The sequence below is a fragment of the Phycodurus eques genome, chromosome 19, assembly GCF_024500275.1.
Source record: "Phycodurus eques isolate BA_2022a chromosome 19, UOR_Pequ_1.1, whole genome shotgun sequence".
In the NCBI taxonomy this organism is placed as follows: Eukaryota; Metazoa; Chordata; class Actinopteri; order Syngnathiformes; family Syngnathidae; genus Phycodurus; species Phycodurus eques.
The window spans coordinates 19,212,494-19,236,513 of NC_084543.1; the positions used below are offsets into that span (position 1 = coordinate 19,212,494).

The 24,020-nt window shown below is 47.1% G+C and overlaps 1 protein-coding gene across 1 annotated transcript in view; it reads right to left on the bottom strand.

The window, feature by feature from the left end:
• Positions 1-3,052: 3,052 nt before the first annotated feature.
• ccn6 (cellular communication network factor 6) overlaps positions 3,053-24,020 on the bottom strand; it is a 29,710-nt gene continuing 8,742 nt past the window's right edge. Inside the window, exons 3-5 of the mRNA XM_061706327.1 lie at positions 15,290-15,526; positions 3,538-3,731; positions 3,053-3,453 (exon numbers count right to left, since the gene is read on the bottom strand). Coding sequence (XP_061562311.1) covers positions 3,172-3,453; positions 3,538-3,731; positions 15,290-15,526 — 713 coding nt within the window. The 3' untranslated portion in view covers positions 3,053-3,171. The remainder of the gene's footprint in view (positions 3,454-3,537; positions 3,732-15,289; positions 15,527-24,020) is intronic.

Sequence of the window (24,020 nt, forward strand, 5' to 3'; positions counted from 1 at the left end):
TTTGTAGCTCGCTGGCAATTTCAGAGCGATAACGCTTGGCTGGAGGCGTACCTGGTATTACCTGCTCTGATCGCCTAGCGGTGGCCCACAGTTAGGCTGGGAAGCCAAGTCTCCATTCCCAAGGTGTGCCAGAACAAAGAGAGGGCAGGGGAAAGGGGTGGCCGAAGGCCAGCCCAGCTGGCGAGGTGCCAGCGAGACGAGGAGTGGAAAAAATCACAAGCAAGCAAGAATCAGAATCATCTTTATTTGCCAAGTATGTCCAAAAAACACAGAAGGAATTTGTCTCCGGTAGTTGGAGCCGCTCTAGTACGACAACAGACAGTCAATTGACAGAGAATTCTTTTGAGACATAAAGACATTGACAAAAAACAGTCACTGAGCAATAAAGGGTTAATAGTTATCTGGTAATGCCAGTACAATTTTTTTTTATTTATTTGTTATTATTTTTTTTTTACAATTGTGCAAAAGATGCAGAGTCCTCTAGAACTTAGAGCAGTTCGAATGACTAATATTGCAATAGTCCGATGCAATGACCATTGTGCAAGGGGTGCCGAGACTTCAAGGAGTGTATGCAGTTTAAAGTGACGAGTAGCGTGATAATCTGGGACAATGTTGGTTGTGCAAATGTTGCAGATACTCCTCAATCAGTGTGCAAATGGAGCAGATGCTACTCTTGCATGAGTGGCCAGTATCGGTCAACAACAGATATGCAAATAGTGCAGCATGGCGAGACAACTACAGTGAGTGCACGAGTAATGTATAATTGGCCCCACAGAAATGTGACAACGAACTCAAGTCAAGAAATTGCCAGCATGTTGTAATGGAATTGTAGGTTAGGTGTTTAAGAAGTTGATCGCAAGAGGGAAGAAGCTGTTGGAATGTCTGCTAGTTCTAGTTTGCATTGCTCGGTAGCGCCTACCTGAGGGAAGGAGCTGGAAGAGCCGGTGACCGGGATGTGCCGGGTCCGAGAGGATTTTGCACGCTCTTGTCTTAGTTCTGGCAGCGTGCAAGTCCTCAAGGGTGGTACAATGGTACAAAATGTACTGTAAAAAATGAATGTTGCAATAAGTGAGTGGCCCCACACCCAGCGAAAGAGTCCCAGGGTGTGTGCCTGCGGAGACATGCAAGTGAATTGAAACCGTTTTACATGTACAAAACTGACAGAAGTGTCCTGTAATTGCTGTGCCCGCACCGCGGAGGCTGAGGACCCCAACCATTCAATTGATGAGCGGGATCGGGCCCAGGGGTCCACCCAAAAGCAGCCTGGTGAACGGGACACGTCCCACACCGAGGGACCCAGGGCGGTCCGCCGGACCCACCGAGGCACACCGACAACTGACCGCAGCGGGACACAAGGAATGGAGAGAAGAGGCGGAAGCAGGCCCGAGGAGCGACGGGGGGGGGCCCATCGCCCCCACCAGCAGCCAGAGCGGGGGACACAGGCGGGCACCAGCGTGGGGAACCACGTCGTTGATTAGTTAACAGCTGGACAAAATGATGAAAAACCTCATGGATCAGTCTTTTTCTGAAAGGGTTGCCACAGTTATGTAAATTAGTTCTCAATTGCGGAGGTCAGTATCTTTGACTCATATACACACAGTACACAATAGGATGCTTAATATGGAGAAAATTTAATGTGAAACTACAGGGAAATTTGGGGACACATGCCAAAGGAATTTACGACGTAACAAAAGACAAGAATACATAACACAGCAGAAGAGAGAGTGAACAGCTGAACTCGTGAGATGAGCGTGAATTAATTGATGCGTGTTGAAAGACAATAAAGTTGGGACTCGTAAGATCGTTAAACCAACCCCAAGCGACTATGCACCAATTTGTACTTATTCTGGTAGTTGCTCCAATGTTTACTCACTATTCGTGGATCGGGTGGTCACAGAGTAGGAGGCCCTTTGTCTCTGTTGTCTCAGACAGAAATAAGGCAGATGAAACAGGGAAGAAGATGGACAAAATGAAGAAAAACGGAAAAGGACTACAAAAATTAAAGTTGATGGTCACGCAGGTGCGGGAAGTTCCAATCGTAACTTTTCCTGCAGTTTGGACTTGTTGGCGGGCCACGCTTTTACGCTTGGTTAAGACCATGACTTGCGGGAATACTAGAGATTCCTCTAGTCGCCTGACAAATTAGAAAGCCAGGGAAAACAAAAGCAGCACCCCAGCCTTGGCGCCGGATCGAGTCTTTCTCTGTGTCCGGGTAGCCGTGTGGCGACCACAAGGGAAAAAGGGGGTGGGGGGAAGGAATGGCCGGAGCCGAAAGGATCAGGGAGGCTAGCGCAGAAGCAGAATCAATGAAGCAAGAGCAGTAAGTGAAGAGTCTGCCTTCATATCTTCGCAGGAGAAAGAAATCACGCCTCGTTCTCAAATGCACGGGTCACGCCCTAATCACGGGTGAACGCCACACATTTTCAAAATGATTCCCAACTTTGAAACTGTCTCAAGCAGACATTAAGTATACAAAAGGAGCTTGTTTCAATCTTGTTCTGGCATTATATTGCTCAATCCAAAGTCATTTCCTACTTTTGGCTTGAAACAAAGTCCTTGTAAGCAGACTTATCGCCATAACTGCAGAACGACAGAACCCAAGGTGCACCTTCTGGGTAATCATGCATGCCTTTACAAGATGTGGGATTTCCTGAAATTTTTTTTTTCACTCTTGACACATAATGTAGGGTCACTAAAGGAGGTCCATCTTGCAGTGTTTTCAGTCACCACTGGGGGGTGATCGTGTTCCATTAATGAGGTGTGACTCCTCGTTCCCACCGGATGTCTGTTCTTCGTGAATCTGCTGATAGGCATTTTGAGGGCCAATAAGAGAAGCACTGTTCCATTGTTAAAACTGTCATCAATCACTTTCTTTCCCCCAGTCATGCTGTGGGGCTCATGAGGAGACATGCAGAACTTCTGGGCCATTCTGCATGTCTCCACAGTGAAGTCCTGGTTCTTTTTAGGTTTTATGAGGGGGAAAGAACGAACTTTATCTGGTTAAATGTCTATTTGATTTTACTCAGACATCTTGCCAGTATGTTGGGTCCCCTTCCAGGAATAATGGGGTATTGTGGAGTGGAGTTTGCAAAGCAGAATAGGTGAGTCGAGCCAATATCCATTACACCAGCGTGCGCTATATTATCATCTCTATCTTGAAGGCTGCATTGGTTACATTAAACGCAGGTCTGAAAACATGTCGGATGAATCATTGCATTTCCTTTGACAAACACAAGATGTTATCCACTGCATCTTCCATTCTATCTTAGCGCCTCCTGTGCATTTGAAGTTGATCATGATCATTCTTGACTTGTTGGGGAAACAGCAGCGCTTGTCAGCACAGAAACCACAGTATGTGGGTTTGAACCTCTTGGTACTTGTACAGCCTGAGAGCACAAACCTTTCCCCCCTTTTTGCCTGGAACTGGGGTTGGCATGTTTTTCCTTTTGGCACCTAGGTGTGAAAATTCCAAGTCATTTTATTTCTATTCATGTACATGATACATTTTCATGTGAATACTTAACATTTTGTAACCACCTGAGTGCTGTTCATCACATTGTTCTTACAGGGGCGGAGCAGACACAGACGCATGTACTTCCTCATCTCACATTTGTGGTTGTCATTGTTGACACGCACAGAGATGCCCAAGCCACAGGACTTGGAACAGGGGCTCCAGAATGTAGTTTGGATCAGACAGTTTTTTTTCCAGGCCAAAGGAGGATCCCTGTAAGCTTCAGTAATAATTAGGTAGGTAGGTAGGTAGGTAGTAGGTAGGTAGGTAGGTAGGAATCATCAAACAAATGTACTGTAAATATAAGACAAAGGTAACCCAAGTAAACATGAAATGCAGTTTGTAAATAGTCCATCCATCCATTTTCTACCGCTTATCCGAGGTCGTGTCGTGGGGGCAGTAGCTTTAGCAGGGACGCCCAGACGTCCCTCTCCCCAGCCACTTCATCCAGCTTTTCCGGGGGGATCCCGAGGCATTCCCAGGCCAGCTGAAGGATGTAGTCTCTCCAGTGTGTCCTGGGTAGTCCCTGTGGTCTCCTCCCGGTGGGACGTGCCAGGAACACCTCACCAGGGAGGCGTCTGGGAGGCATCTGAATCAGATGCCCCAGCCACCTCATCTGGCTCCTCTCGATGTGAAGGAGCAGCGGCTCTACTCTGAGATACTCTCGGATGACCGAGCTTCTCACCCTATCTCTAAGGGAGAGCCTGGACACCCTGCAGAGGAATCTCATTTCGGCCGCTTGTATCCGGGATCTTGTTCTTTCAGTCACGACCCACAGCTCGTGACCATAGGTGTGAGGGTAGGAACGAAGATCGACCGGTAAATCGAGAGCTTCGCCTTTCGGCTTAGCTCCTTCTTCACCACAATGGATCGATACAAAGTCCGCATCACTGCAGACGCTGCACCGATCCGCCTGTCGATCTCCCATTCCATTCTTCCCTCACTTGTGAACAAGACCCCAAGATACTTGAACTCCTCCACTTGGAGCAGGATCTCATCCCCGACCTGAAGAGGGCACGCCACCCTTTTCCGACTGAGGACCATGGTCTCAGATTTGGAGGTGCTGATTCTCATCCCAGCTGCTTCACACTCGGCTGCGAACTGCTCCAGTGAGAGTTGGAGGTCACGGCTTGATGAAGCCAACAGAACCACATAATCTGCAAAAAGCAGAGATGCAATACTGAGGCAACCAAACCGGACCCCCTCTATGCCTCGGCTGCGCCTAGAAATTCTGTCCATAAAAGTTATGAACAGAATCGGTGACGAAGGGCAGCCTTGGCGGAGTCCAACCCTCACCGGAAACGAGTCCGACTTACTGCCGTATATGCGGCCCAAACTCTGACTCCGATCGTACAGGGACCGAACAGCCCGTATCAGGGGGTTCGGTACCCCATACTCCCGAAGAACCCCCCACAGGACCCCCCGAGGGACACGGTCGAACGCCTTCTCCAAGTCGACAAAACACATGTAGACTGGTTGGGCGAACTCCCATGCACCCTCGAGGACCCTGCCAAGGGTGTCGAGCTGGTCCACTGTTCCACGGCCAGGATGAAAACCACACTGCTCCTCCTGAATCTGAGATTCGACTTCCCGACGGACCCTCCTCTCCAGCACCCCTGAATAGACCTTACCAGGGAGGCTGAGGAGTGTAGTTGGAACACATCCTCCGGTCCCCTTTCTTAAAAAGGGGGACCACCACCCCAGTCTGCCAATCCAGAGGCACTGTCCCCGATGTCCACGCGATGTTGCAGAGGCGTGTCAACCAGGACAGCCCTACAACATCCAGAGCCGTTAATAATCCATTCTAAATTTTTCAATTTTGAGATAATGCTTACATCACACCAGTGAACGACCACCCTCATTTGTGCAGCATGGATGTATTGGTATCTGGTTGTGCCGCGCCCCCTTTGTCTTTTCTCGCCTGTCGTGTTCCTAATTTAATTCTTGGTTTTCGATTATTCCATGCAAATCTTGAGATCACTTTATTCCAATACTGAAATTGTTTGTCAGGTACTGTATATCAATTGGTAGGGCTTGAAATAAGTAAAGAAGCCTCAGGAGTATGATAATTATTATAGCTTCTATTCTGGGAAAAGTCCAATTATGTGTTTTTCTTCACCTATCTGTATTCCATTAAATCTGTGCTCTGCCAAATTAATTGTGCTCGAGGTTCAATAAAAATTGAAACTAGGACTGGAGAAAGACAGCATCCCTGTCTGGTTGACCTCTGTAGTTCTATGCTATCGGTCAGGTCACCATTTATCTTTATTCGTGCAGTCGGTTTTTGATAAAGTGCTTTGATGCAGTTTAAGTGCTTTTTCATCCATCCATCCATTGTGAATACCGCTTATCCTGTTCAGGGTCCCGAGGTGCTGGAGCCTATCCCAGCTGACTTCGGATGAAAGGCGGACTACACCCTAACTGGTCGCCAGTCAGCCGCAGGGCACATACAGACACGGACAATGACTCGCGCACTGTCACTGAGTGGGATCTGAACCCACACTGCCTGCACCGAAGTCAGGCGAATGCACCACTACACTATCAGTGACCCCAGTGCTTTTTCATTTACTCCAAATTTTTCCAAACCTGAAATAAAAAGGACCAGTTTACGTTTTACGCTTAAAATTGTTGTGTTTAATGTGGTCAATTATATGTATTGTCCTTCTTATGCTGTCATGAGTCTGGCGTCCTTTTATGAATCTCGTCTGATCCTCATCAATTAGATAACTCACTATATGTTGATACCGCTTTGCAATGATTGAAGTATCCAGTTTATGGTGCACAAGATTGGTCTATAGCCTGAACATGTCTCGCGGTCCTTTCCCTTAGGGATTACAGGTATTAAGGCCTCATTCCAAGATGGCGGCAGTAGATCATGTTTCAGTGTACAATTGAATGAAGATTTGAGTAGGGTACAAGTTCTGTCATAAATCTTCTATACCATTCGGAAGGTATTCCATCACTGCCAGGGCTTTTGTTTGGTTCGAGTTTCTTCATGGCCTTTTCCGTTTCCAATTTGGTAATGGGTGATATCAGAATACCATTTTGGGTTGTGTCCCAATCAGAATCAGAATGATCATTATTTGCCAAGTTTGTCAAAAACACACAATGAATTTGTCTCTGGTAGTTGGAGCCGGCCTAGTATGACAGACAGTCAATTGACAGAGAATAATTTTGAGACATAAACACATAAAAAAACACAGTCACTGAGCAATAAAAGGTTACCAGTAATGTGGTAATGCCGGTACAATTTTTTGAATTTATTTATTTTTGACAATTGTGCAAAAAGGTGACGAGTCCTCTAGCAATTAGAGCAGTTTGAAATGACTAATAGAACAATAGTCCGGTGCAACGACCATTGTGCAAAGGGTGCAGAGACTTCAAGTAATGTATGCAGTTTTAAGTGACTAGTAGTGCGATAATCTGGGACAATGTTGATTGTGCAAATGTTACAGATGCTACTGCACATCAGTGGCCAGTATTGGTCAACAACAGATATGCAAATACTGCAGCGTGGCGAGATACTACAGTGAGTGCACGAGTAATGTATAATTGGCCCAACAGAGATGTGACAACAAACTCAAGACAAAATTGGCAGCATGTTGCAATGGAATTGGAAGTTAGCTGTTTAAGAAGTTAATGGCAAGAGGGAAGAAGCTGTTGGAATGTCTGCTAGTTTTAGTTTGCATTGTTCGGTAGTGCCAATCTTTTCAGCAGTTTTGATTGTCCGTCGCAGTCGGAGTTTGTCCTGTTTTTGTAGCAGCACCAAACCAGACTGTTATGTGAACACAGGACTTTGAATCAGTCCTGTGTTCACATAAGTCTGACTGCTGTGTAGAACTGCCTCAACATCTCCTGTGGCAGGCCGTGCTTCCTCTGAAGCCACAGGAAGTACATCCTCTGCTAAGCCTTTTTGAGGATGGAGTTGATGTTGATCCCCCACTTCAGGTCCTGAGAGACTGTAATTCCCAGGAACCTGAAGGTCTCGACCTGTTGACACAGGGCAGTTGGATAGCGTGAGGGGCAGCTGTGGCAAAAGATGCCTCCTGAAGTCCACGATCATCTCTACAGTCTTGAGCGTGTTTAGCTCCAGGTTGTGTCAGCTGCACCACACCTCCAGCCCCTCCACTTCCTGTTGATACACAGACTCGTCACAGTCTTTCATGAGGGTGATGACTGTGGTGTCGTCTGCAAAATTCAGGAGTTCGACAGTCGGGTGCATTGAGGTGAAGTCGTTCGTGTAGAGAGAGAAGAGCAGCGGAGAGAGGACACAACCTTGAGGCGCCCCGGTGCCGGTGGTGCTTGTAGATGAGGTAATGTCCTCCAGGCTCACCTGCTGTATCCTGCCCGTTAGGAAGTTGTAAATCCACTGGCAGATGGCAGGCGAGACGCTGAGCTGGAGAAGCTTGGAGGAGAGGAGTTCGGGGATGATGGTGTTGAATGCAGAGCTGATGTAAACGAACAGGATCCTTGCATAGGTCCCTGTGCCGTCAAGGTGTTCTAGGATGAAGTGCAGTCCCATGTTGACTGCGTCATCCACAGACCTGTTTGCTCAGTAGCTATTAGCAGTAGCTGTTATTTTGCCTGGTAGGACAGTCGATGTGCTGCTTGTATTTAGGGAGTTCATGGTTGAGTTTAGCTTTGTTAAAGTCCCCAAAAATAATGAGTGGTCAGTCTGGGTGTTTTTTCCCCCATTTCGTTTACTTGTTCAGCGAGCATTAGCAGTGCGGCATTTGTGTTAGCTTGAGGAGGAATGTAAACACCGGCGAGAATGAAAGATGCAAACTCATGAGGCGAGAAGAATGACTTACAGTTCAAAAACAGCGACTCCAAATCCGGGCTGCAGTGTGTGCTGAGCTCCGTAATGTCAGTACACCATTTTTCGTTGATATAGAAGCATATCCCCCCACATTTTGTTTTTCCCGATAACTCCGTGACACGGTCTGCCCGGTGTAGCTGGAAGCCCGGAAGCATTACGGCGCCATTGGGGACGCGTTCACAAATCCATGTCTCTGTAAAGCACAGGGCGGTGGGCGGTCTTTACTGGTCTTTGGGTTTTGTTGGGCTGGGAGCGTAGATTCATGAGGTGGATCGACGGGAATGCCAATCTGTATCCTCTCTTGCGGAGCTTAACTTGGATGCCGGCGCGCTTCACCATTCGTCGCCTTCGCCTCCATGCGCCATAGACTGCAGCCGCCGCCTCACCAGGATGAGTAACTCAGAGAAAAAAACTGAGCGAATTTGCGAAAGTTGGTGAAAGAACATCCGGGGTAGACTCCCTAATGTTTAGCCAGTCTTGTGTGAGTGAGTCGCGTTTATTGATTTCCAGATACTCGCAAGTGAATGCGGGTGGGATGACGCAGCGCTAAGGGTAATTTTCTTTCAGGGGTTATCCGAACAACTTGAAGACAAGGTTGCAACCAGGGACGAACCCACCTCCCTCGAGAATTTTATTTCATTTGCCATAAAACTAGACAACCACCTCCGTGATAGAGCTCGTGAGCGAAGAACCACGGCACACAGTTTCACTCCACCCACAAGGGCTGCGCCTCCCACGACTCAGCTGCACGCTGAACCCCCTACCACCTCCTCTTCATCTCCCACTGGACCAGAGGAGCCAATGCAACGAGGCATGACCCGGTTAGACCCCCAGGAACGACAGCGCTGCTTCACTCAGAGGTTATGCATCTATTGTGGACAGCCTGGTGACTTTATTGGCACCTGCATTCTCAAGCCAAAAGACCGGGCTCATCACGACCTGAGAGCGTCGTGGTGAGCCAAACCAGCGCGTCCAATGTTTGCCGACTCTAGTTCCATTAATTGTGGAACTGTGGATTGTGCCTCCATGACGCTAGCGTTGTGGTTTTGTAGTTCCTTCAGAACTTTGTTCTTGAATTTGACGAAGTATTCTGTTCTTGTTTTCTTGACTTTGGCTTTAAGGTCGCTAAGTTGTTGTTTCCAGTCGCCTTTGAAATCCTTAAACTCCGGTAAGGAGCAATAAACTGCATTACGGCCTCGTGGTTGGCCATGCTAGCTACTGTAGTCTGCTCTACATCTTGCATTTGGCTCACTTTCTGTGCACCCTTTAGACTTTGTTGTTGCTTCCCTCCCTTCATAATCATGGTAGGTCAGTTGTAATGTTGAATTATTTTAATTGGAGGTATTTTTTATAATCCGATCGTGGGGAGCTCATGTAACATTTGCACACCCAACATTGTCCCAGATTATCGCACTACTCGTCACTTTAAACCGCATACACTCCTTGAAGTCTCAGCGCCCTTTGCACAATGGTCATTGCACCGGACTATTGCAATATTAGTCATTCGAACTGCTCTAAGTGCTAGAGGACTTGCATCTTTTTGCACAATTGTCAAAAAAAATAAAATGTACCGGCATTACCAGATAACTAGCAACCCTTTACTGCTCAGTGACTGTTTTTTTCGTCAATGTCTTTCTGTCTCCAAAGTGTTCTGTAAATTGACTGTTGTCATACGAGAGCGGCTCCAACTACCGGAGACAAATTCCTTGTGTGTTTTTGGACATACTTGGCAAATAAAGATGATTCTGATTACGATTACATGTCCATCCTGTCAGAGCGGCACCAGAGTTCCCAATTGAACTTTTAACTATTTTAAGCTTTTAACTTTTTTCTGTTAAACAAATTTGAAGTGAACCAACACAGAATCACTGCAAAAGACAACAAAATAGAAGTTGTGTATAACAAGAAAAAAATAAATCAGCATTCAGATAAATTCTCTATGGTTAAGATTAACACAGAAATACACCAAAAGCCTCAGCTCTGAGGAGCTGATTTTGTTTTTTCTTTCATAAATTATATGCCCAATTTTGGAGAAGATTCTGCACGGTGTCCTGCATCAGCAGCAAAAGTTGCATTTGACACACTGGCACCTTTGTTAATATCAGGCTCAAATGCTTGTCTTTATTCTTCCCATTGCACGGATGGGTACCTTTTTTGTGGAGCCAGCTTTATATTTTTTTGTCTTGCACTGCCTTCCTATTGTCAAAGTTTAACTGTGTTTAAATTTCACTATTTTTGCTGCTGTTAATAATTTTCTCAATCATTCCATATCAGCATGCTCATGTTTAACAGGGAGGTTTAGTGACTTTTGAGTTCAAGTCATGATGAAAAGGTCCCCTTGCAAAGGTCCCCTTTGGCATGGAAGTACGTTAGGGCCGTAGAAATAGATTTATCCTGACAGAAGTGAGATCCCACTTTGTATGGGAAATAGACAAAAAAAAAAAAGAAAATGGCCACCAAGCATATTTGAGAAGCCCATATCTTTTTTTCTGTTATATCTATAAAGACAAATTTAGTGTCAAAGTGCACATTCTTGGGGTGAAGGAGTCCAATAAAATAGGTTTCAAGTTTGTCTTTAGTTTTTTCCTCAAGATGGTGACGCGTGCATACGCAGCGGCTGCTGTTTTTCCCAAACAAACTGTGTTTTCGTGTCTTTCGTCTTATACGTCACGGTGTTTTAGTCCGTCTTCGCCATGTCTACATGTTCCAAGACGCAGATAGAGTCGTAAGCTTCTGCTTGACATCGCCAGAACTACTTTTACGGCGTTAAACTGTACTCTCACTGAGGAGCTACGGAAATCCGGTCTGCTCCGGGTGCCTACAACAGCTGCAAACCCCCACTCTTGCGTCGCGCCTATAGTGAAGGCGCCATGCACGGCGAAGGAGGAAGGAGAAACGGGGCAAGCATGGAGGTATCCAAGCTAGGCTAGCGGCTAAACCACACAAGGCGGCTATTCCCTCTATCATGTTAGCCAACGTATGCTCGCTGGACAACAAGCTGGATTACATTTGACTGCTCTACTCTCCCCGTAAGACTGTGGGAGAATGCTGTGTTTTTGTGTTTGTGGAAACATGGTTTAACAGCAGCGTTCCAGACAGAGCGATTCAGCTCGACTGGCTGGCATGCTACCGAGCGGACAGAACTCTCGCAGGAGGTAAGACTCGAGGCGGCGGACTGTGTGTTTTCATCAATGATGCCTGGTGCTGGGACGCTATCTTGGTCAGTCAACACTGCTCACCGCTACTGGAGTTTATGGCTCTGAAGTGCAGACCATTTTATTTACCTAGGGAATTCACTGCCATACTGCTTGTGGCAGTCTATATTCCTCCAAACTCCAGCAATAACAGGAGTGAGGCGATATCATCATATCAGGGAACAGCTGTCGGCCCACCCAGATGCTTTCCTCATCCTAGCTGGGGACTTTAACAATGCTGAACCCAAGGCTGTGTTTTCTCAACTCTACTCAATCATTGACTTTCCAAAACAGGGAAATAACACTCTGGACAATGCTTTTACCATCCTGAGAGGGGCCTACAAGGTCCTTCTCCTCCCCTACCTCGGCGCCTCAGACCATCTCACTGTTATTCTAATGCCAGCTTACAGACAACTGGTTAAAGTTAGGAAACAGGTACGAGTGTGACCAGAAGGGTCCCTTGAGGCACTTCAAGACTGTTTCGCCACCACCGACTGGACCATGTTCAAACAGGCTGCCGCTTACAACTCCATCACAGACCTTCAGGAGTACGCAGAGACTGTTACTGCCTACATCAGGAAGTGCATGGATGATGCCACCACCACTACGTCCATCACTGTCCATGCTAATCAGAAGCCATGGCTTCGGGGGAGGTCTACAGTCTACTGAAGGTCCGCAACGTGGCTTTTAAATATGGGGATGAGGAGGGGCTGACGACGGCTGGGACCAATTTGTCCCGCGGCATCAGGGAGTACTCCAGCAAGATCGTCCTCCGCTTCTGTGACAGCAGTGACACCAGGAGTCTGTGGTTTGGTATTCAGACCATTACGGACTATGAACCCTCACCACAGATCTGCGACAGCTCCACCTCCATGCTAAATGAGCTAAATGACTTATTTGCTTGCTTTGAGGCACACAACAGCACCCCTGCACATTGGTCACCCCCTCACTTTGGTCACCCCCTCCTGGTGACCAAAGTGCTGACACTGACCCGGGACAGCGTGAAAAGCTCTCTCAAACAGGATCAACACATGAAAGGCCCCGGACCCAGATAACATACCTGGTCGTGTTCTGAGGGACTGCGCAGTTTAGCTCACAGATGTTTTCACGGACATCTTTAACACCTCCTTAAGTCAGGGTGTTGTCCCCATGTGCTTCAAAGCCACAACCATCATCCCGGTCCCGAAGAAGTCGTCTCCGTCCTGCCTCAATGACTACCGTCCGGTAGTGCTCACTTCCATCCTGATGAAGTGCTTCGAGCGGCTAGTCATGCACCACATCAAGTCCTCCCTCCACCCCTCCTTGGACCCCTTCCAGTTTGCATATCAGTCCAACCGGTCAACCGATGACGCCGTCTCCACTGCCCTCCACTCTGCCCTCACACACCTGGAGTCTAAGCACTCATGTGTCAGACTTCAGCTCAACATTCAATACCATCAGCCCTCAACAACATCTACAAATTGGACCAGCTTGGGCTCAACACTTTGATGTGCAACTGGCTGCTGGACTTTCTGACAGGGAGACCGCAGGCAGTATGGGTTGGCAGCAACACATCCAGCACCATCACTCTGAACACAGGGGCCCCTCAAGGTTATGTGTTGAGTTCCCTCCTCTTCACCCTGCTGACCTATGACTGCACACCGACATACAGCTCCAACTTCTTCATCAAGTTTGCAGACGACACAACAGTGGTGGGTCTCATCAGCAACATGGACGAGACAGACTACAGGAGTGAGGTGAACCGTCTGGCCGGGTGGTACACTGACAATGATCTCTCCCTAAATGTGGGAAAGAAACAAGGAGATTGTTGTGGTCTTCAGGAGAGCGCACTCCCAGCATGCTCCTCTGAACATCAACGGTGCTGCGGTGGAGAGAGTGCACAGCACCAAATTCCTGGCAGTGCACATCACAGAGGACCTCTCCTGGATCAGCAACACCTCATCACTGGCCAAGAAAGCGCAACTCTACTTCCTTTGCAAGCCGAGAAGAGCCAGAGCCCTGACCACCATCATGTGCTCATTCTACAGAGGGACCATAGAGAGCATCCTGACCAACTGCATCACTATGTGGTACGGAGCCTGCACCGCATCCTGCCACAAAACTCTCCACCGCATAGTGAGGGCAGCTGAGAAGATCATTGGAACCTCTCTTCCATCCCTGCAGGACATTTATAGCACCCGCCTCACCTGCAAAGCCCTACGCATAGCGGGGGATGCCACCCATCCATCACACAGCCTCTTCAGTCCGCTGCCATCAGGGAGGAGACTGTGCAGTCTGCGGGCCAGGACTAGCCGACTCAAAGACAGTTTTATTCATCAGGCTGTCAGCAATCTGAACTCTCTGCCCGCTCTGCCCCCTCTACCTCTTCTGTCCTCTGCCCCTCCTGAAGTCTGACACCCCACAAACAGGCACACACCCACACACACACACACACACAGACACATATGCACACCAGACTCAGGGACGCACCAGCCACTTTAGCAGCATTGGGGTTTGGTCATCTGATTTGTATGTCTTATTTGCCTTGGTTCTCTGACCTTAGCTATGTTGCACATGATCTTTGATATTTGCACTTTCAATTAATACTTTTTATACGGTATATACCATAGTTTTATTTAGCTTTACTGTCTTTTGTAGCACCGCGGGCCCTTGAGTACCGTCATTTCAATCCTCTGTATGTGTTACGCATATTGAAGAATTGACAATAAAAGCACCTTGAACCTATCATTGTTTAATGCAGAGCATGTTTATTACCCCACAAAGAAATGTGTTTTAGGGCAGAAAATGGAATGTTAAAAGAAAAAAAAAAAAAACTTGCAAGCTATTTAGCTATTAGCTAACATTATCAAATCATCCTCATGTCCATCACAGTCGACATTTATAAAAAGGGCTATTTTTTTCTAAACAAAAAGTTCAACTGAAGTGTGACTCAAAACATGTTCATAAACAAGAAAGATTGCCTTTGCTGAAAAAACATTATCTTTATAATATCAATTTACCTTTTCTCTTTTCCTGGCATTTCTGTTTTGCTGGATTCTCCGTTTTGTCTCAGGAAGAAAGCACAGTTACTTAGAACTCACCCAAACACACGAGATATCATTGGAAAGGCCCAGGATGTCCTCTGCTGCGCACAGTACTTGGGTTAGGGTTAGGTAATTCAAATTAGTCAAAAGTTAAAGACCAAAACCAAATGTCTACTACAGTGGACACAAATGAATAGCCTAGGGGTCTGGAAGATTTATATCGGAAGAACGAAACAACCTTTTTTGTTTGTTTTGTTGTGAATGTAATGTGCAGTGTTCTCAATTAAATTTTATATATGGAATTAATAGAAATTAGGAGATTTAAGATTTACTCACTTTTTAAACACAATGCTATCATAAGTGTACAGCAATTTTTTTTTCTATTTTGTCTGGGGCGCCACGGTGGAAAACTGGTTAGCACATCTGCCTCACAGTTCTGACGACCCGGCCTCCCCTGTGTAAAGTTTGCATGTTCTCCCTGTGCCTGTGTGGGTTTTCTCCGGGTATTCCGGTTTCCTCCCACATCCCCAAAACATGCATGGTTGGTTAATTGAAGACTCTCAATGGCCCGTAGGTGTGAATGGTTGTCAGAGTCAGCTGGGATAGGCTATAGCACGGCAGCGACCCTGGGATAGCCGGTACGGACAATGGATGGATGGATGAATGATTTTGTCTGATTACCAATGACTGCATGATGAATGTCTCTGGCAGCTTTCTCTACAGATACTCCCCCAATACACACCTGACATGTAGATTGTATCCTGTGCATGTTTCTTTGAAATCTTGCTGCTATGAAGGCTTGCTGGCAGGTTTCCCATCAGCGGGGTGGGGTCCAAAAGACCTGCAGGCTTCTGCAAGAATGCAGGAGTACAGCCAATGGCGCCTGCAATGCATGTGCACTTGTAAAGGGGGCTCGGCTGGAACGCTTCTCCGTTCTCATAGTGGGCCCCGTTAAGATCACAGCCAACTGCCATTAAGTCTAGAAATAAAAGAATACAAACAATATATATATATAATCTCACAACACAATTTTCAATTTCATCCCATGGGATGAATCGATCTGTCTGTTTACAAAGGTGGTAGTAAGTAATATGATTGTGGCAAAAATCAAGCCCCACAAACTTTTAGGGGATTAGGCAGAGACGGAGCCAGAGGGGGACCAGGGTAGCATTGACACAGACCCCCCTGAAATCTAACTGGACCCCCCAGGTGCCACCCCAGATGACTGTGTAGTATATTTAAACATTACAGAAGTCAGAATTCTTATGAGAGGACCAAGTGTTTAGAGGACAGTAATCAAGCCAACCATCCCTTCTTCCTATTTCTACATCAAAGGCCATTTGTGCATTTATTAGGGCTAGCCTTCTCTTTTCAGACAATAACCTGTCTTTAGTTTACAAGAGGGGTTTGAGTCTTAAAATAAGTCTGTTTTGCATCTTACGAGATAAGTGCACCATCGGTTCGGCTGGTCAGTCTTTTGGACGCCAGCAGGCGGGTGGGTATTTCATGAACACAGAGTGCCACCTTGTGGCCAGCAGAACACTCCAAATATGTATTTTTTTCCCTTGTTCTGGCTTTGGAAGCAGCTGCTATGATACTAAGGCTTGTTCAATAAATCTAATTAGCCCAAAAGCCATGGTGTCTTGAAGTCTTCATTCATTCCTGCTCAACGGAAGTTCTCCCGGAGGACCAATGGCTCAGAACCACAGGCGAAAAATTCCACCTCAAATTGGCGTCCCGAACTGCTTCTTTGGCGCACTTCCAAGCGACGGCGCCGTGGGGCCGCTTCAGATTTCCAGCCGGCTATAAGGTGAACACTTTCTCACGATTTGGAATCTGCCGGCTACGCGGCACTCTCGGTGTGAGTGACTTGCATGTGGCACTGAAATGGCTGTTTCAGGGGTGCCTGTATATCTGTGTTGGCGGGGATGTTTGAATGCTTCGTCTAAATTTGTTATTCTTTAGGTTTTATGAATAAAAGGGGGGGAATGGCCCTCTAGTTTAAGAATATAAGGAGGGGTGGCCCTCTGTGATGAATGTGAAGACACACAATGAAGTGAATGGATAGAGTTTCCAAAGGAAGGAAACAAAAAGTGTTTATGTGATTTTTGAAATGTTCTATCAGGAAATGGAATAAGTGTCATGAACGGATGGAGACTGGACCCAAGAGCAGGCGGAGGCTGAGAGGTTGTGATGAACAGTTTATTGAAAAAGGCAAATGGAGATCGTCCTTGAGGTGCGCTGGCAGGTTGTGGAGGCAGGGAATGCGTGGCAGGCGGTGACGAGGGCAGGCGGCTGGCTTGGCGGTGTGGCGGTAGGAATTCACTTGGCAACAAACATGGAGGGAACACTGAGGACAAGGAGAGAAAAGGAGGTCAGAAAGGAGACGAGGAATTGTGTAGCTTACGTTTAGACTGGGGAGCCGTTGTACCGCTGGAGAAGCTGTAATACTCTGGCAAGGTTTTCCGTGATCAGTCAGGCTTAAATGCAGGTGTTAACGAGCCCTGATTGGTGACAGGTGCGCAGCCGAGGAAGGTGCTGGAAAGAGAGTAGAGGGGACAGAAAGAGAGCAAGAGGGTGCAAAGCACCACCCAGGCTTCAACAGTAGAACTGCAGAATGGCTCATGGCAACAAGTTTGGCTTATAACCTAGGGCCAGGTTCCAAATTTAGTTGTAGAATGAATACTCCACTGTGGAAAAGTGGAACCGCCTGGCTTATAACCTAGCCAGGTTCCTAAATTTAGTATGAGTGAAGAAGAGTGCACTGGAAGAAGTGACGTCAGAAAGCGGCTCACACGGTTATTGGGATTAAGTCATCACAATGACGCTTTGTGAGAGGATAAAGACAGATCCATCCATTTTCTACCGCTTATCCGGGTCGGGTCGCGGGGGCAGTAACTTTAGCAGGGACGCCCAGACTTCCCTCTCCCGAGCCACTTCATCCAGCTCTTCCGGGGGGATCCCAAGGCGTTCCCAGGCAAGCCGAGAGGGGTAGTCTCTCCAGCATATCCTGGGTCGTGCCCGGGGTCTCCTCCCAGTGGGACGTGCCCGGAACAACACACCAGGGAGACGTCCTGGAGGCCATCTCATCTGGCTCCTCTCAATGTGGAGGAGCAGCGGCTCTACTCTGAGCCCCTCCCGGATGACCGAGCTTCTCACCCTATCTCTAAGGGAGAGCCCAGACACCCTTGTATCCGGGATCTTGTTCTTTCAGTCTCGACCCACAGCCCGTGACCATAGGTGAGGGTATGAACGTAGATCGACCGGTAAATAGAGAGCTTCGCCTTTCAGCTTAGCTCTTTCTTCACCACAACGGACCGATACAAAGTCTGCATCACTGCAGACGCTGGACCGATCCGCCGGTCGATCTCCCGTTCCATTTTTCCCTCACTTGTGAACAAGACCACAAGATACTTGAACTCCTCCACTTGGAGCAGGATCTCATCCCCGACCTGAAGAGGGCACGCCACCCTTTTCCGACTGAGGACCATGATCTCAGATTTGGAGGTGCTGATTCTCATCCCAGCTGCTTCACACTCGGCTGCGAACTGCTCCAGTGAGAGTTGGAGGTCACGGCTTGATGAAGCCAACAGAATCACATCATCTGGAAAAAGCAGAGATGCAATACTGAGGCCACCAAACCGGACCCCCTCCACGCCTCGGCTGCACCTAGAAATTCTGTCCATTAGAAGTTATGAACAGAATCAGTGACAAAAGCAGCCTTGGCGGAGTCCAACCCTCACCGGAAACGAGTCCGACTTCCTGCCGGCAATGCGGATCAAACTCTGACGCCAGTTTTACAGGGACCGAACAGACCGTATCAGGGGTTTGGTACCCCATACTCCCGAAGCACCCCCCACAGCACTCCCCGAGGGACACGCTCAAACGCCTTCTCCAAGTCCACAAATACATGTAGACTGGTTGGGCGAACCGATCCGCCTGTCGATCTCACGTTCCATTCTTCCCTCACTCGTGAACAAGACCCCAAGATATTTGAACGCCTCCACTCGGGGAAGGATCTCATCCCCGACCTGGAGAGGGCACTCCACCCTTTTCCAACTGAGGACCATGGTTTCAGATTTAGAGGTGCTGATTCTCATCCCAGCCACTTCACACTCGGATGTGAACCGCTCCAGTGAGACTTGGAGATCACGGGTTAGTGGATGTGTGGCGGTCCTGGGCTGGTGTGGTTCCACATGGTCTGCGGCTGTGAAGCCGGTTGGATGTACTGCCAAATTGTCTGAAATGCCTTTGGAAACGTTTTATTGTAGAGAAATTAACATTCAATTCACGGGCAACAGCTCTGGTGGACATTCCGCAGTCAGCACGCCAATTGCAGGCTCCCTCAGAACTTGCGACATCTGTGGCATTGAGCTGTATGATGAAACTGCACATTTCAGAGTGGCCTTTTATTGTGGCCAGCCTATGATCATGCTGTCTAATCCGCATCTTGATATGCCACACTTGTGAGGTGGGATGGATTATCTCGACAAAGGAGAACAGATTTAGAAAGATTTGTGAATCTTTGAGGGAAATGGCCTTTTGTGTAAGCGGCACGGTGTACGACTGTTTAGCACATCTGCCTCACAGTTCTGAGGACCGGGTTTCAAATCCAGGATCGGCCTGTGTGGAGTTTGCATGTTCTCACCGTGCCTGCGTGGGTTTTCACCGGGCACTCCGGTTTCCTCACACATCCCAAAAACATGCATGGTAGGTTGATTGAAGGCTCTAAATTGCCCTTTTGTGTGAATGTGTGCGCGAATAGTTGTTTGTTTATATGTGACCTGCGATTGGCTGGTGACCAGTTCAGGTTGTACCCCGCCTCTCGCCCCCGAAGATAGCTGGGATAGGCTCCAGCACACCCGCAACCCTTGTGAGGATAAAGCGGTACGGAAAATGGATGGATGAATGGCCTTTTGTGTATGGAGAAAAGGTTTTAGATCTTGGAGTGTAGCTCACGAAAAATGGGAGCAAAAACAAAAGTGTTGCGTTTATATTTTTGTTCTGTGTAAATAGATATAAATTTTCTAAAGATTTGACCATTTTTTATTGGTATGTTTTTGTTTTTAAATCTGTGTGACTTTTGACCAATCCCTTTCAAATACCCACTCTAAATTTGAGCAGAGAACAATTTGAGGTACAGGTTTGTGGCTATCTACATCGCTTGTGGATAGCTGCCTTATTGATGTCCAGAGAGAGCACAGAGGTAATAGCCCATATGCTGGAAGACCTCGATTTACGAACGAGTTTCGTTCCTACGCTGGCGACGTGACACGATTTTCCGCGTAAGTCGGATTTCACGGTTAAAGTCGAAATTTACGGCGAAATACTTCTGTTACGGGTATTGTCCCACATGATTGTGACAGCAACCTCAGTGTGTGTGGGCGTCGATGTGTGAGTAAGACGGGACTGTGAAAGAGGAAGGAGTGCGCGCCGGTGCGAGTGTGTACAGTACAAATGTAGTGACGGCGACCGGGGAAGAGTAGCGATTAGCGGAGGATCCGTTGACGTTGAATGTGCAGAGGAGCTAATAAAGCCATTAAAGCAGCAAATGGGTGCTTCGTGCCTTTATTGTTGCCGCCACCCAGGGTTAGGGTTTAACCCTAACCCACTCAGCTGTGCAACGAGAGAAGGGAGTTAACCCCTGCGTCTCCCGACCACGGTCAGGTGACCATAGCAGGAAAGGTTAACACTTCGTATAAAGAAACTAAAATACATTAAAATAAAAAAATAAGATGCTGTACTTACCATTACTGCTCAGAGCGTGAAAAAAGGAGGGCGAAAAAGGCAAAGATACTCCCGGCGCACAAACACAGACAAGCACTATGCACTAGCTAAGCAAAAACATTATGGTGCTGGGACAAAATGGCGGACGAGGCACGCGCGTCGTAAAGTCGAAACGTCGTAGGCCGAGTGCGTCGTAACTCGAGGACTTCCTGTATAGGTAAAAATTACTGTATTATGACATTATCTAGGAAGGAATAAATCTGGGACTTTTGTACCCTTGTGCCAACCTTGTTTCCCAACCTTGTTTCCTATCGGGATTCAGTGTAAAATTTCAGATAAAGGAGCAATTTTGATTATCTGTCGAAACCTTTCATGATTTATTTCATGCTTATACAGAAAATGAATAACCCAAGCTTAATTTAAAGTGATACCTCTTTTTTGACAGCCATGGAAAGACTGAGGGCTCTACATAACAGTAATGATAATCCATCCATCCATTTACTGCCGCTTATCCGAGGTCGGGTCGCAGCAGCTGAAGCAAGGAAGCCCAGACTTTCCTCTCACCAGTCACTTCATCCAGGTCTTCTGTGGGGATCCCGAGGTGTTCCCAGGCCAGCCGGGCGACATACTCTCTCCAGCGTGTCCTGGGTCATCCCTGGTGCCTCCTCCTGGTGGGTAATGCCTGGAACACCTCACGAGGGAGGCGTCCGGGGGCGCCCGAGCCACCTCACCTGGCTCCTCTTTAGGAGGAAAGGCGGCTTGACTTCGTGATGGGCACGCCAATTCTTTTGAGTGCACTGAATCATTAGAATCAGTTCTTTTTCAAAAAATCATTCAAGTGCATCCTCATTCAGTTAACGATCAATCCCTGAGGTTTACGTTAACTCAACACGTTCACCGAAGGACTATGCGTTGATATTGTCACGTATTGTAAACTTGGAAAGGTGGGGAGATTTTATATAAAAAAAAAAAAAAAAAAAAAACACTTAAGCTAAATTATCACCTACCTATCTCTCGAACACCCGGCTTCGGTTGTGACTTGTGAACATGCGCGCAGCGAGCTCAGCTACCGAATCACCTGACGTCCAGCTCAGCTCTTGCCGGCTGCCGAGACTTTTCTGCATTTCACTGTGGTGGACTTTATCGCTGACACCAGCAACCGCCACCCAGGCTTCCGGCTGTCATCTGATTAGTGTAAAGCGTCTTTGAGTGTCTTCAGAAGCGCTTTAATGTATGTAAGTTTAATGTATGATTATTACTATTATTATTATGAAATAAAAAGCTTTTATAATCGCATTAGAGACACAGAGGGAATATGTATGTGTACGTATATACATTTATTATTCATTTACATTTATTTTTAATGTGTGTGCTTGTTTTCATGTGCTTGACTGACTCAACATTAGCCGTTAGCTTGGAGAAAAGGCTGCTTGGGAAAGCTATCCCCACGATGATGTCAGGACTTGCAGTTAAAATCACTAAATGAATGTGATCACTAGTACGTCGTTCCTTGCACAAACGAATCACTCATCATCATCATCCTAGTACTTCGCTCCTTAGCGGATCACAAGCGAAGAAGTTCAATGAACTAATCACTCGTGTCTAACGGATCCTGAATGAAGATCAACAAACGAATCACTCTTCAGTTCTTCAGTACACCAGTACAGCAGAATAAGAATCAAAATCAGAATCAGAATCATCTTTATTTGCCAAGTATGTCAAAAACACACAGGGAATTTGTCTCCAGTAGTTGGAGGCACTCTAGTACGACAACAGACAGTCAATTGACAGAGAATACCTTTGAGCCATGAAGGCATAAAAAAATAAAATAATAAAAGGTTACCAGTAATGTGGTAGTGCTGGTACAAATTATTATTTTTTATTATTTTTTTGACAATTGTGCAAAAAGATGCAGAGTTCTCTAGCACTTAGAGCAGTTTGAACTAACGAATAGAACAATAATCCGGTGCAATGACGACTGTGCCAAAGGGCGCAGAGAATATGATGCAGTTTAAAGTGACACATAGTGCGATAATCTGGGACAATGTCAATTGTGCATTGGTGCTGATGCTACTCAAGCACATGAGGGGCCAGAATTGGTCAACAACAGATATGCAAATACTGCAGAGTGGCGAGACTACTACAGTGAGTGCACGAGTAACGTACAGTATAATTATGTATAATGTGACAACAAACTCAAGACAAAAAATTGTCACCATGTTGCAATGGAATTGTATGTTAACTGTTTAAGAAGTTAATGGCAAGAGGGAAGAAGTTGTTGGAATGTCTGCTTGTTTCAGTTTGCATTGTTCAATAGCGTCTACCTGAGGGAAGGAGCTGGAAGAGGTGGTGGGGATGTGGATGGTCCAAGAGGATTTTGCATGTTCTCGTCTTAGTTCTGGCAGAATGCAAGCCCTCAAGGGTGGGTAGGGGGTTACCAACAATCCTTTTAGCAGTTTTGATTGTCCGTTGCAGTCGGAGGTTGTCCTTTTTTGTAGCAGCACCAAACCAGATTGTGATGGAAGAACACAGGACTGATTCGATGACCGCTGTGTAGCACTGCCTCAACAGCTCCTGTGGCAGGCCGTGCTTCCTCAGAAGCCGCAGGAAGTACATCCTCTGCTGGGCCTTTTTGAGGACGGAGTTGATGTTGATCTCCCACTTACGGTCCTGACAGACTGTAATTCCCAGGAACTTGAAGGACTCGACTGTGTTGGGTAGCGTCAGGGGCAGCTGTGGCGACGGATGCCTCCTGAAGTCCACGATCATCTCCATAGTCTTGAGCGTGTTCAGCTCCAGGTTGTCTCAGCCGCACCACAGCTCCAGCTGTTCCACTTCCTGTCAATACCCAGACTCATCACCGTCTTTGATGAGGTCGATGACTGTGGTGCCGTCTGCAAACTTGAGGAGTTTGACAGCCGGGTGCGTTGAGGTCCAGTCATTCATGTAGAGAGAGAAGAGCAGCGGGGAGAGGACACAACCTTGGGGTGCCCCAGTGCTGGTGGTGCGTTTAGAGGTGGTCTCCCCCAGCCTCACCTGCTGTCTCCTGCCCATTAGGAAGTTGTAAATCCACTGGCAGATGGCAGGCGAGACGCTGAGCTGGAGAAGCTTGGAGGAGAGGAGTTCGGGGATGACAGTGTTGAACGTAGAGCTTAAGTCCACAAACAGGTTCCTCGCGTAGGTCCCCGCGCCGTCAAGGTGTTCTAGGATGAAATGCAGTCCCATGTTGACTGTGTCATCCATAGACCTGTTTGCTCGGTAGGCAAACTGCTGTTGGATGTGGGGTGTGAAAGTGTCCTTTTCAAATATGCAGTAGAAGGTGTTCAAGTCATCGGCTAGTCTTTTAATGTTCTTAGCTTGGGGGGATGGTCGCTTGTAATTGGTTAGCGATTGTAATGCATGCCAGACTGATTTAGAGCCGTTAGCGGTAAACTCTTTGTCGAACTTTACAGCATAATTTCTCTTTGCGATGTTAATTTCTTTAGTCAGCTGGTGTCTAGCGCAGTTATACAGGCCTCCATGCCCACTTCAATATGCGTGCGAAATGACATTGTTCCTCTTCACAGATACTGATATTGGATGTTACAGTGTCTGTATATTCATCCGGGCTGGCAGCTGAATATTCAAAACACTCCAGTCTGTGCAGTCGAAACAGCTTTGAAGTTCTATCTATGGTTTGTTGGTCCACTTTTTCATTGTTTTCATCCGTAGGCTTCGCACATTTAAGTTTTTGCCTCTATCTTTGT